Source organism: Corylus avellana, chromosome ca9, assembly GCF_901000735.1.
Source record: "Corylus avellana chromosome ca9, CavTom2PMs-1.0".
Taxonomy (NCBI): Eukaryota; Viridiplantae; Streptophyta; class Magnoliopsida; order Fagales; family Betulaceae; genus Corylus; species Corylus avellana.
This window is the reverse complement of record NC_081549.1, coordinates 3,192,390-3,206,342: the sequence shown is the minus strand read 5'-3', so window position 1 is coordinate 3,206,342 and position 13,953 is coordinate 3,192,390. Positions and strand designations below refer to the sequence as shown.

General features: G+C 32.8%; 1 protein-coding gene across 1 annotated transcript; it reads left to right on the top strand.

Moving 5' to 3' along the window:
• The first annotated feature begins 8,393 nt into the window (after nucleotides 1-8,393).
• On the top strand, nucleotides 8,394-13,709 carry LOC132162178 (uncharacterized). Its single transcript, XM_059572443.1, has 6 exons — nucleotides 8,394-8,473; nucleotides 10,210-10,292; nucleotides 11,665-11,909; nucleotides 12,004-12,732; nucleotides 12,814-12,974; nucleotides 13,045-13,709. Exons 3-6 carry the CDS (start codon nucleotides 11,784-11,786, stop codon nucleotides 13,559-13,561), a joined length of 1,533 nt encoding a protein of 510 aa, XP_059428426.1. The 5' UTR covers nucleotides 8,394-8,473; nucleotides 10,210-10,292; nucleotides 11,665-11,783; the 3' UTR covers nucleotides 13,562-13,709.
• Nucleotides 13,710-13,953: the final 244 nt, after the last annotated feature.

Below are 13,953 nucleotides of genomic sequence, written 5' to 3'. Positions count from 1 at the left end.
GCATCCGTGAGGAAAGGCTCTCCACCCTCGTCAAATATGTTGCAATATCTGTGCTCAAAAATGGAATCGGGTCGCAGGCTTTGCGGCTGGATTTAAATAGCTTTATACTCATATTTTGACATGATTAGAACTTTACATGCAACATTTGGGCCGACAATTTTTTACTCGAATCAAAAACCTGACATGGACTCAATACGAAATTAGTATATTATGGTTTTTGATCTGTTAATTTAAATGAATTGGGTTAATGTCGACCTATACAATTTTATACTTATGTTTCAACACGATGCGAACCCCACACACGAACACAAATTGTCACTTCTAATTATTTCAGGATTCTTTCGTAGTCAACCTAATGGAAATTAGACAATTTATATTTACACAATTAAATAGATATTGTGTTAAAATATTAATTAAATAATTTAATTTATCATTTTCCATCCGTTTAAACTTTTGGAACAAGTGATGATTTAATGTGGTATTAGAACAAAATCATAAGTTCAAACCTTGTGTCCGTCATTTACTTTTTATTTCAATTAAATAGTCTCAAAAATTGGTGCACAAGATATCTTTAAATCATCTCGTTTAGTGAATTCAATTACTTTCTGTGTCTCATTTCCTTTCTTTTGTTTTTCCATATAAAAGCTTGGTTAAGACTTTCTCTCAAGATGCCTTTATTCTAATTCCTTCTTAACTCTAGTGAAAACATTGACAAATTTAGAATAAATCGTTTCCTTTTTTTTTTTGAGTGGGGAGGTGTCATTGGCATTGGAATGAAGCAATTCTCTCAAGCTCAATTAAAGGTCGGTAGTACTGGTGGAGGCAAGATATGTATTTGCGTAACAACACATTGGGCTTTTAGACGCGAGCAGCTACGGTGATCATATGCGGACCCAACTTAGCAAGACCGGATGCCAATATAGATCGGTTCAATTTCTCTCTGTATGGGCCTACCAATGGCCGAGGCCCAATATCTAATGGGTCTAGTATTGGCAAGGAGAGCGCATGGTATTTCCTCAAATCCTTATTATTGTATTCAGATTAAATGGTTAGAATTTAGTCACGTAAACATTTATCACTTGTAAAAATATGGGAAATATGATAAATGATAATATACTAAATGTTTAGTTGGTAAACACCATAAATATTGACACGACAAAATCCCAAACTTTTTTTTTTTTTTTTTAAGTAATGACTAAAATTTGAAGAAATGTACATAATAAATACATATTATGGCAGAAAATTAAAGAAACCCTAGAGACAGAAACCTAGCCCCCTTCTTGTGCGATCCAAAAGGGAGGAAGGAAGAAAGAAACCATCCTTCTTCCCTTCCCCTTTTTCTTTGTTTTTGTTTTAGATTTTGCTTAGACTCCAGTAGCATTGCTCAGCCTCCTCCACCGCTTTTGCCATCTACTCCACATCGTTGTTCATTTTCCTCTCCAATCTTTTGGCTTTGTCGGTTTCTGCAAGGGTTCTTAGATTAGCTTTTTCCAAAGCAGATCTACGTTTTCGCCGCCGGTCCAAGTCCTATAAGCGTCATTACACTTTCTTCCCCGGCACCAACGAGTCTTGTAGACAACAGGCGTTTTTCCTCTGGTCGGCATGTGATGGTTGTGGTTCGAATGCGCCGAAGCATGGATCGTGTGAATCTCACACGCTTTTATATAAGCATGCCGCTGCTATTTGTTATTATTATTATTATTTTTTTTTTTTTAATGTTGTTCTAGCTTTCGAGTTAAAGATGGATAATTTTTTGTGTGATGGCTTATCTCTCACAGCCGGTTAAATAAAAACTTTTGTTGTAGAGATATGATTTACCCATGTCTTAGATCTAATCTGTCAAGAGCAGATCTATGCCATAAATGAAATTTGTACGTGAGTTTGATCGGAGGTCATAGATACGATTTGATTGTTAGTTTTTTAGATGTATTTATGACTTTGTAACCACATAGCTTTTGCTTATTTTTTTAAGAACTTTATACTCTGTGATGTAAGAGTTTTATGTTCTGAATGTTTGATGGAATGAGAAGAGATTTACCTATTCAAAAAAAAAAAACATATAAAACTACCTATGCTTGTGGTTTTAAAAGCTACCTATGCTTGTCCTACCTTTACAACCTTTATAATTTTTTTCACACTCATAGATAGCTTTTAATACTATTATTGGATTTTTATTAAATTGTGTTTTAAAAGCTATTTATGAGTATGAAAAAATTATGTAAAGAAATAAGAGTAGGTGTAGCATTACTCATATGTTTAAAGTCGTTTACTAGCCCCGTAATAAAGGTATGAGTTTATCAATAATCTTATAAATAAAAATTATATGCCTAAAAAGATAGCTTGCATTCAATTTCCATTTACATTTATTGACTTAAAAGCCCACCATTCGGCCCATTAGCCTAATGTATTGGGTTTGTTCCTTCGGCCTCTCTGCCTCCTCCAGAGCTTTTTGTACTGTTCTTTGTTTATTTTGTAGACGTCATTTTTTTTTTTAATATATTAAGTTATTAACTACTAAATGTTGCACTATTCATTATTTACCTATTTATTTATTTTTTTCCTTATGTTATGAATTCTTTTATTTTGTACTATTTGGTAATTAATGTTATTTTTGAGTTGAGTATTGGACGTAGAAGAGCATAATATTGTAATGCACTAACTAATAAAACTCGCGGCAACACTTGAATTATTACGTGAGAACAGTGAGGGAATGTTTAATACAAAGCATATATCTTCATGCATGGTGCATACTTATCTCTTTTTATTGCATTTTTTTCTTAATTATAAAATATGTGCTCATATTCCATTCAATTCCGACAAAAAATTGAGAGAGGATTGCAATAGGGCTCACATGTACAAATGGATCGCAATCCTGATCCATTTTGCTCTTCTCTTGTTAGTAAATTTGTTGTTCCAATATCAACCAGAAGAAGAAAGCATGTTTAAAAAACACACACACACACACACACCAAATGAAGGGTTTGAAAATTCAAACCATGGCTATTGGCTACGTACGTTATCATTGATTGAGAATTTGAGAGAGTAAAGAAGTATGTGCTACAACTACAAAAATACCCCTAGCTAACACGCACCAGCAAAGCTGTTAAGGTAGCAGCAGGCACACGACCTATGAGAAGATGATTGTCACCTTTTCCCTCGGAGGAAGGAGGATGTTGTATGTTGCAGAGGAACAAAGTCCCAATGAACCTGTTGTAATTTTAGTTAGAGTTTCATTAAATTGGTAAGGAAGATGGCAGTTCAAGCAGACCGCCTCATCAAAAAAAAAAAGAAAAAGAAAAAGAAAAAGCAGACCGCCTCGAATCACAGTATGCAAATTCGGATGTAACATCTTCCATGAGTTCCATAAGAGGCATGCTCGGGAAAAGTAGTCTTTCTCATTTAATATATATATATATATATATATATATATATAAATATGAGAAATGTTAAGTGCTGACGTTCTTTAGTGTCTATTTTCTAAAAACCATGCAAGAGCAATAAAGACATATTTCTTTTTTGCTTTTTAAAAAATAATATCTACTTAGTCTCAGGAAGATACTAGAAGAAGATCAAAAAAACACTTAACAATTTCTCTCTCTCTCTATATATATATATATATATAAAGAGGGAGAGAGCACATACATAAGGCCCACTTAAGAGATGAAACATGATGATCATCGGGCGGGTACTTGAGGTGGTGCAAGGAGAGCAGTGAGATCTGTATCAAATATTGCCACCAAATGAGGGCACAAATGATCGGATTTTCTATCCCATTCCCTATCAACTGTCACGTCTAGCTTGCCCATCACATTGTTGGACATGAAGGATGACATTGATAGTAAATTACAAGTTGCGTTTAAAAATGGTGTATAAATATAACGTAAATGTCATGTATTTTTGACAATGGGAGCTTTCTGTTTACTACATATCATTTTTTGTAATTAAGTGCACTTTTTTATCATCCCAATAAGCAATTAAAACAGAGCAATCATCTCCTCGGACCTCGATCCCAATGACATACATGATAAGAGTGACATATTTTTGGTAAGAGAAATTATCCTCTTGGCTACTGTGTAATTTACACTAAAAAAAAAAACTAGTAGAAGATGAAGCGTTCAGACTCGAGAAGAAAAACAAAACCCAAAGGAAACTCTTCACCTATAAATGTCTGTGACTGTAAATAAAGAAATGCTTTTTATTGGGCTTTTAAAAGTTCCGACTCTTTGACGATTCACTTTCGAGAATTGTGTTTTCTGGCAAGCATATGTCATATTTAGCCAAAAAAAAAAAAAAAAAAACAGATATTTATTTTAAATACTATTTTTTTCAATACTAATTTCAACATATTTTTTATTTTATTATCTATGTTCTTTAAATATTTATTTATTATTTTCTTAAACAACTAAGAGAGAATTTAGGCAAAGAGACAGAGAGCCCAATGAAAGACAAAAGAGAGATGGTTTACGGACTTTGCTTTCTGAAACACTCAAGATTGGTTTTGCATGGATCAAAGAAAGTTGAAAGCTTTGCATTTTCTGAAATAATTGAGACATGGAGGAAGGAAACCTTAAGCATGAACTGGTGGAAAAAAGTGGAAAAAACCAGCAAGAAAATCTCACCTCTTGCTCTTGCTTGAAACATCCATTCCCTCGTACACGTGCATTAAATGCTAAATGCTTTTCTTCTGTCGCGGCCGACTGATCTCTTTTCAGTACTGAAGATAAACATTTCACATGTGTTGGATAAACAATTCTCAGCGTTTGCAGCATAGCCTTTTGATTTATTTATTTATTATTATTTTATAAGTATAGCAAGCCTTCCGAAATTTGGAAGTTCCTATTATCCTATATTCGATGTTACCCTTTTTTTCATCTCAAACCCTACTTTGAATGGACGTGTCATAAGTGGAGTTTTTAATTTGCTTAGAAAATTCAATATCTCTCCAAGCGTCCAAACAAGCAAATTAATTTGACCATGTAAACATAGTTTTTATCACATAGGAACTTTGTTAGAAGTGTTTTGGTGAGTTCACATTTGAAAAAATATATTTTTTTTTTATATAATGCACTTGTTTATTTCGAAAATCTAAATAAATGTAGAGCTTTAATTTACTTGTAAAAAAATTTAAAAAAAAAAAGATAAAATAAATAAAATAAAAAATTAGGCTGGCACACTAGCTAGTACCCTAACATTCTTGTTTATTTTCAAAATATTCCTATAAAAAAAGGAATAATACAAAATTAAAATATAAAAAAAAAAAAAAAAAACATTTTAGTTTTAATTTAAAGAGTGTTTTATTTTCTAAATTGTTTGTTTCCACATTTGTTTTGAAAGTATAAAAAAATAAAAAAACCATTTAACAAACTCGGTAAAATTTTATCCACATTCAAATTGAATATTGTGGCCAATTTTGCTCGTCAAATTATCTCAAAAGTCTTTTAAGTTCTACTTATGTGATTTTTAAGGACCTTATATTCTTATTTTGACAATTAAAGTTTAGAGTTTTTTGCTCGAGTGACATATAGGACATTTTGTTAAAATTTTCGTCTTTGTTGAAAGAAGATAAAGATCCATCCCATTAAAATTCCCACCCCACCCTCCACACGACAGAGGATGGCATGCAGTAGAGGGTGGCTTTGCTTCCACAAAGGGACAATAATTAAACAAATATTTTTTTGTTAATGACTAAATGAAAATTGGAATGACATATCAATCTATCAGGTTAACTAAAACAAACAGAGGAGTTTAATTATAAAAATTAAAAACTCATGTCCTTTTTAGTTATTTGTGATATCGAAAAATCTCAGAGACTTTTAGGACAATTTCCCTTTTAAAAATAAGAATATACCCTCAACTTTTGCCATCTCCAAGCCCCTGAAACACTCAAATGAAAAAAAAAAAAAAAAAAAAAAATCTCTTAATGTGTGCAATATCAGGTATTCCCATATGATGGTGACATCATGGTGTAAGGAGATGGGCTGATCAGTGAGGTCACTATAGCCTTCAACCATGCTTGAGATTGAATTATTAACATGAATCTGGCAAAAGCTAAGGGAGAGATCGCAGAGACGAGAAGGGAAATGTTGGAGATAATACTGATATTTCAAGTTCAAACGTGTGCATCATCTTCTCATCCACACGAACAGCACAATTTGAGTTCAACTAAATAGTTGGTAAGAGTTTATCTTGCATTCTTATGATAGTATTTATCTTGTATTAGGATATTTTGAAACTCTACAATGAACATTATTCTATCTTGCCTTTTGGGTATTCAACCATAAATTACTTACTAAATATTTCAGAAAAATGGAGAAAATATATGGTTGACGTCTTTCAGCATGCCATCTGATTTCTTGGTGAAAAGATGTTCAAAAATACTCTCCCTCTCAGGGCAGTCAACGAACGAGGGGAGGGGACCGAGGGGTGAGCTTTTCAACGCTGTCTTTTCTGCCAGTAGACGTCTTTTTCCATATGATTTCTTGGCGAGTTGAAAAAAAAAAAATGTAATGGAAATCTGATGCCACGTCAGCATTTCTCTTGTAATTTTGTGAAGCACACAAATTTCTGTCCTTTTGTAGAAAAGCTGCCCACTTCAATCCCTACGACCTTTTTTGCAATATATATAAGGGGTATTTATGAAATTTTGATAATATTTAACGAAATTTTTTAATAGAATGAGATAATTGAAATAAATTAAAAATTAGATACCCTTAATTGAGAGTTTATTAAATTTGGAGTTGTGTCAAAATTAGTGAAAGTTTATGAGAGTTTTGAGATTTTTTTTTTAATATATATATATATTAAGCCTTGATTTTGTTTTCTGTTAGGTTTGTCATTAATTCTCTACCCTATTTGGTCTACCTTACATTGTTTATCACACCTTAATTTTTCTAAGGTCAAAACCGACCACAAAATGTAATGAATAAAAGAAAAGGCAAAAAAAAAAAAAGGGGGAAAAATAAATTACTATACCGGTTTGCTTGTCAGGCTATCACAATGCAATTAGCGGGCGATTATCTATTTAACTGGTTAGTAGTTGTGGTTAGTGAAATCTACTAACCGTAACCGCCTTGACACCCCTAATAATCACGTAGCTGCTCTGACAGCTCTGTTCCAAAGCATGCGGTACGGTGATTCGTGGTCCCTACTTTCAGCCCAAGTACGATTAAATTATTTAATTTTGTTTTTAAATTAGATTTGGTTTTGTTTTATGAGGATTTTCTCTAATTTTGTGGACACTTGGTATGTAGTACAAATAATTTTTGTTGTTGTTTGATTAATACCAACAAGAATTAATATTTTTACATAATTTTATAAAATAATAGCTTTTTATGTACTATAAAATATAACTAAAAATCAATTGACTGACCGGATAAATTGATTTTTTTTTTTAATAAAATAATAACAATTTAGAGATTTTACCATGTATATCTGTTTATGGACAAATTTTTGGTGTTTTGCTATAAAATTTGGTGTTTTACTGAATTGATCTAAAGATATATAGGGTTGGCAATTATTTGCAACTAGTGAGTTACGGTTGATGATTTTTTTTTTTTTTTTTTTGGGGAAAAATGTTGACGAATCTAACATATTTAATTAAATTGGTCGGACTAGAGTTAACATATATAATTTTATACTCATGTCTTGACACAATTCAAGCCCAACACGTGACAATAAGATTGATAATTTTTGACACGAATCATGAACATGATACGAACAAAAACACAAAATTAACGGGTTGAAGTTGAAAAGTCTGACATATTTAATTAAATGTGTAAAATTATAGTTGACAAGTATAATTTTATATCATATTCTCAACACGACTATAATTTAATATGCGAACGAATTGTTACTTTTATATATATATATATATATATATATATATATATATATATACTTTTGGCGCAAAAATGAGGGAAACAAAAAATGGCTTACACCTAAATTCCTTATTTTCATTTGATTTTACAAAATAACTCTTTTTGGCTATTTTTTCATTTGCGAAAATATTTTTGGACATATCTTTTACGTCCAAACAAATGCAATCTCAATTCTTAGATAAAAATCACAATTGTTTAGATAAAAATCTTTAAAGAATGTAGACGTGAATCTTTTAAATTCGCTGATCAAGTAAGAGCACCACTCTCTATTTCTTACATTTCTCTAAAATTTTAAGAAAATGGACAAAAAGCCCCAACATCAAACTAGTTATCAAAAGTTAAATTTAATATTTGTTAGACCCCTCTTCAAATTAAAAGAGACAAAAAAAAAACAAAACAAAACAAATGTTAAAAATTTAATATTTGTCAGACTCCCTCTCCTTTTCTGTTTCCTTCCCTTCAGACTTTCATCCCTTTCTCCCCTGCCATTTTTCTTTTCTTCACACACCCACGTACAGAGCATATATCTATCGACCCCTCTCTCCTCCGAGAGCGGGGATCAGTGCAGTGCAGATCTACACACCACCGTCTTCAAGGTCAGCCAATGCCCATTCCTCTCATCAATTGAACTGTATTTGGCTCCTTTTTTGTTATGGTTTCAATGGTTGAATGTTGTGTTTGGGGACCGAGAATCCTCGTTGGAAAATAGAAGAAACGAAAAAAAAGATATCATCTTTTTGAACCTCTGAGCTTATCGTTATCTGGGTCCTGATTTATTTTATTCTAGGCCTACTTGCTTTAGGTCCATGTAACTCATAGTGAAAAAGATATCATCTTTTTCACTTTCTGGTAGTTTCTTAATTTTTGTTTTCTGTAACCAAATAGGTTCTATGTCTGTTTTCTAAAGTCAAGAAAGATAAGTGAAAATGTATGCCTTGTTGTTGCAGACATGTATGTATGCTCTGTTTTCTGCATTCATCAATGAAATCTCTGTGAACTCATAGTTAGGATTTTATTTTCTGGTATTTCCTTAATTTTTGTTTTCAGTAACCTAGGTTCTATGCCTGTTTTCTAAAGTCAAGAAAGATAAGTGAAAATGTATGCCTTGTTGTTACAGACATGTATGTATGCCCTGTTTTGTTTTCTGCATTCATCAATGAAATCTCTTTGAATTCAAGATGCAGTTGGGCACAAAAAATAATTCCATGTATGTGAGCGTGAAAGTGAGTTTCATGTAGTTAAACTTCCCAGAAGACCAAAGACGCAGACCCATTATCCATCTCGTTTTAAGATTTAAGTACTTTTTTAGTAAATGTATGTGATTTTAGGTGATAACGGCTGAAGAATTCAATTTTTAAAATGAGACAGGCTATAGAGTATGCTATGGTCCTTTCTCTCGTGTTTTTATTATGCAAAACTTGGATTGATTCATCTAAACTGGTCTTGTCTTTGGCTAAATATTTTTATAGTTAAAAATATTTTTCATATGGTAATTGTTTGTACTATATGTTTATTTCTATGCCAAAAAGCATTAGGAAAATTTGAACAAATTTTAAAACATTATTTTTTTAAAAAATATTTAACACTTGATTTGAAAAAATATTTGAACAAATATTTAACAAATTTTTAAAATATTTGAATTTGATTCTGTGTCGTGTGGGTGTGTGGAAGTTTTTTTTGTTTTGTTATGTTTTTTTTAGAGGAACTTGATTTTCCTTTTTTGAATATCCAAACTTTGTTTGGTTCAAAATTGTATCATACCAATTTTATTTTATTTTATTTAAGTTCGTGTATTTTTTGGGGTTTGTAATGTGTTTCTTTCTAATGGCTGGTCTTTGAACTACCGTTTGCATTGTGATGTGGGTGTGTGCTCTTGTTTCGATTCACGTGAATATTCTGCTAAATTTTGGTTAACTGGGTTTGTATTTTAATGGGTGCTAGGTATGTAATTGAACACACATTTGCATGGATTTTGATTTTCTTATCTTTTTTTCTCTGCTTAATCTTTTTCATAGTACATTTATCTTTTTGCTCTGTTTTATTGTTTAACTTATAGTTTGTGAATGCTTATTTCCATCATATCTACAATTGGAGAAACAAAAGCCTGTGCTTAAATGAGCTAACTAAAACTACGAGCTTAGTTGGGGTGCATTTTTCATCGTCAAGAATTTAAAGTCTAACAGGGCAGTTGAACAAGTTTTTTTATTTTATTTTATTTTATTTTTCCTAATTACTTCAGTTTCTCAGTTAGCAAACAGCTCTTTAACTAGAGGTTAGATCTTTAAACATGAAACTGAGTTTCTAATTAATGGCATGTGATTGTTGGGTGCAGAACAGAGCTTATGGCAAAGGATGCAATTGCTTTGTTGGATCATTTGGGCTGGAAAAAAGCCCATGTTTTTGGACATTCAATGGGTGAGTCTCTGACCCTGAGTTTTCATGTTTAGACTTAGACTAGGTTTATCCACAGGAAATTTTCAAAGTTCCCTTGGAATGGTACATTTACGATGCATAAATTAGGTTACTACTCTAGCTGGTTTAGCTGCAATGCAGGAGATAAAAATGTTCAATTGGATGGAGTTTCAGTAAATTAAGCTCAGTTGAACAATTTAAATTGTACTTTAAGATTCTCCAAATGATTTGTAGCAGCAAGAACGTAAACAAATGGTCGATTTTCTTAATGTTTTGGTACCATTAATTAGATTCACGCTTCAAAAAATATATTTTCTAAATCAAAGCATTTTTTCATATGGTAATTGTTTGTACTATATGTTTATTTCTATGCTTTAATTTTTTTTTTGAAAGAATAATATTTTTATTTTTTTCTCTTGTAATTATATTTATACCTTTCGAGACAGAAATTTCTTTAAGCAAATTCATTTTTGTTGAAAATGAGGCATAAAGAATTTAGAAATAACTTCTTATATATCCTAAAATATTAGTAGTAATTAATTTTCTCAAGTCTCAACCGTTAACTTTTTTTTTTTTTTTTTTTTTTTTGAGGAATCTCAAATGTTACTTGAAATTGATAAAGTATAACTAAAAATGCGTTTCATAATATTACTTTTAAGTTATAATGATATAAGGAGGACTTTAGTCCTCACAAATGTGACATGACTTTTAAAATTACTACTGAATTTGAAATGATCATTATTAAATTTTGATTTTAAATGTCACATCACACTTGGGAGGACTTAAAGAGGATTAGAATCATTACTCCTTTTGAAGTAATATTTTTTTTACAGTTAATAGTGGTTGTTTTAAGACATATTGCATTATTACAAATAAGCGCATTTGAAAATTTATAGTTAATATGTAATTGGACAGAAATTTCTTGTCCTATTAATTTAGCACAACTTGCTTGTGATAATTTTTCAGTTGCCTTTTGAAAATATGTAGTTGGTATTATTCCTTCTTATATATATACCTTATATCGGCTCTAGAATCTAATAGTGCTATTGTAGATAATTTTTTAAATTCATCATCATCAGTCTTTACTTCTTTAGTATTTGAGATATGCCCTGATAATTTCTTGGATTGATTGTTCATTTGAAACCTGTAATTGAAGGTAGGAGTTTTTAACTATTTTTTTTTTCTTATTTTTTAAATTTTATTTTTATTTGTAAATCTTTCAAAGTTATAGGTTCTTTTTTCTTATCGATCTTTGTTTATTTCTGCAAAATTTTATGGTCATTCTAAAGTATCAGTATTTTTAATGATGTCTTTTAATTTTAATAAATATTACTTTCTTCTTTTCTTTTTTTTTACCTGTGGAATTCCCTCCCAGTTTTGGTAGCCTAGCCAGCCGAGCAGCTGCCCCAAATTCACGTGACCTCTCGCATTACCTCCCTCCTTTTATATTTCATCTCTTTGCTGATTCACTCCAAGTCTCCAACCCAGCCTCTCATGGCGTCTCTTCCTTACGAGAAAGTGGGATCATTTGGTATTTTTCAGCCACTTCCTAACCATGCAGAGTTTTATAATTTACCGCCTCTAATAGGGACTCCACCATTGATGGTCGTTGCAGAAATGGTAAGTTTTCTTTATTTTTATTTTTATTTCTTTTTTCTTTCTTTTTATTCGTAAGATGTTTTTTTTTTGGAAAATAAATATTCAGTTTTACTAGGCTTATCCGGAGTTGCTTGATCACTTGAAAATCAATCCCACCTTGATCAACGAATGGAACTTATTTGAAGTTGATGCGAATGGAGCATATGGTTTTGGCACGAGAGTGAAAAATCTTTTCAAAAGCATAGCTCAGAACGTGAGAGGTTTTCATAAATCTAGGTGCTATTATGGAAATCTTTTTCAGCGAGTCCATGTACGCATTCCTCAACTTATCCCCATATTTCCATATCATCCTCAGCAAGCAAGTAATCAAGCTCAGTTAGTAAATGGCATCAAGAATGACATTGAGAATTTTAGATGGATGGTATCATTTTTACTATTGGGTCGAGTTGAATTGCAAGAACTTTCTATAGAATTCGATTTGTTCTTTTCGAAAATTTTTACCAGAGCAATGGGGGGTGATCTTGAGGAGATAAGAGAATTTGCAGTATATCAAATGGTCCATCCCATTTTCTTTGACGGAGGAGATAGAATCAGATTTTTTCTTCAAGTGATGCTTTACAGGTCTAGCATCAAGAAATCCGTTTTTGACGATGACTTGAATTTGAGTGCTTATCACATTGGTGATTGGGAGGAGAAAATTGATAAGGATCCAAGAATGGATAAAAGCGTCCTTAGGGGAATACTGGAGAAAACAACTGAGAAGGACATTGAAGGAGTAAATCTGTACAGCGTTATCCCTCGATTCATCCGGAACGTGCATATTCACTACCACGATCGTAGCAGAGTATGTATTTTTATTTTTTATCTGTTATTCTTCGATTTAGCTATTCCTATTAATGACTCACTTTTTCTTTTGTTTAAACAGGGAAGGCCTCATAGTGACTATGACCGAATGCTCAATATTTTGTTTCCAGGGATATGTTCGAAGATTGTTGACTGTATTATAAGATTTGTAAGTAATAACCCGAATGTTAGGTTTTCTACCATGCTGGAACAACCCCCTGGCTTTCAATCGGAGGAATACAGGTTAATAATTTTCCCAGAATTTAATTCTTTTTGTTGTGTTGCGGGTAATAATGTAGTGGTAATTTGTTAGGTTTTCTGGTCCGGGCGGCGGAGGCGGTAGTGGTGGAGTTGGAGCTGGAGGCGGCAGAGGCGCTGGTAGTGGCACTGTTGCTGGAAGCAGCAGCAGCGGTGTTGGTTGTCGTCCTTACCATACTGGTAGCAGTAGTAGCGGCAGCAGTGGTCAAATCCCTGGTGGTGATGGCGGCGGAGTCGCTGGTAGTGGCAGCGGTGTTGGTCATCGTACTTACCATACTGGTAGCAGTAGCAGTGGCAGTGGTGGTCGCCCTGGTGGTGATGGTGGCGGAAGAGGTGGCAGAGTTGCCGGCAGTGGCACTGGAAGCAATGGCAGCGGTGTTGGTCGTCGTACTTACCATACTGTTAGCCTTAGTAGTGGCGGTGGTCGTACTGGTGGTGATGGTGGTGGAAGAGGCGGCAGCGGTGGTCATACTAGTGGTGATGGCGGTGGAAAAGGTGGCAGCGGCAGTGGGAGTCGTCGTTCTGGTTCCCGATTTGCAGCTTTATCCATTGAAAGTGACGAAGACAACTGAGTTTTCAAGTAATGTCGTTTATTTTTATTTTTATTTTTATTGTTAATATCTGTTAATTGAGTTGAGGAACTTAGAGTACTTTGCTGAGTCTGTTCTCTATTGTGTTGGATTGCTCCTGTAGTATGGATGACTTAACTTGATTTACTTTCACGAGGTCAGTTAATTTGCAATAGAACGCATTTTGATGATGTGAAAAAATCCAATTGGGTGCAGGGTTTACGAGTATTGTTATGTTATCGTGCAATTCCATGAATCTAAATGTTGGTAGTAGAGTTTCAATTAGACGAGGCATCTTAATTTATATAAAATTTCTTCCTATTTGAGTTTTTTTCCTTTGCTTGGTCTTGAGGCTGGTGTCAGTTTTGAGCTTTGGATGGGCCTTGAGTTGAGGT

Bases quoted from the DNA above. Each gene is read 5' to 3' on its own strand.
- LOC132162178 (XM_059572443.1), top strand. From the start codon at position 11,784: ATGGCGTCTCTTCCTTACGAGAAAGTGGGATCATTTGGTATTTTTCAG. The intron at 11,910-12,003 runs GTAAGTTTTCTT...CAGTTTTACTAG, and splicing joins TGATGGTCGTTGCAGAAATG to GCTTATCCGGAGTTGCTTGA. The intron at 12,733-12,813 runs GTATGTATTTTT...TTGTTTAAACAG, and splicing joins ACTACCACGATCGTAGCAGA to GGAAGGCCTCATAGTGACTA.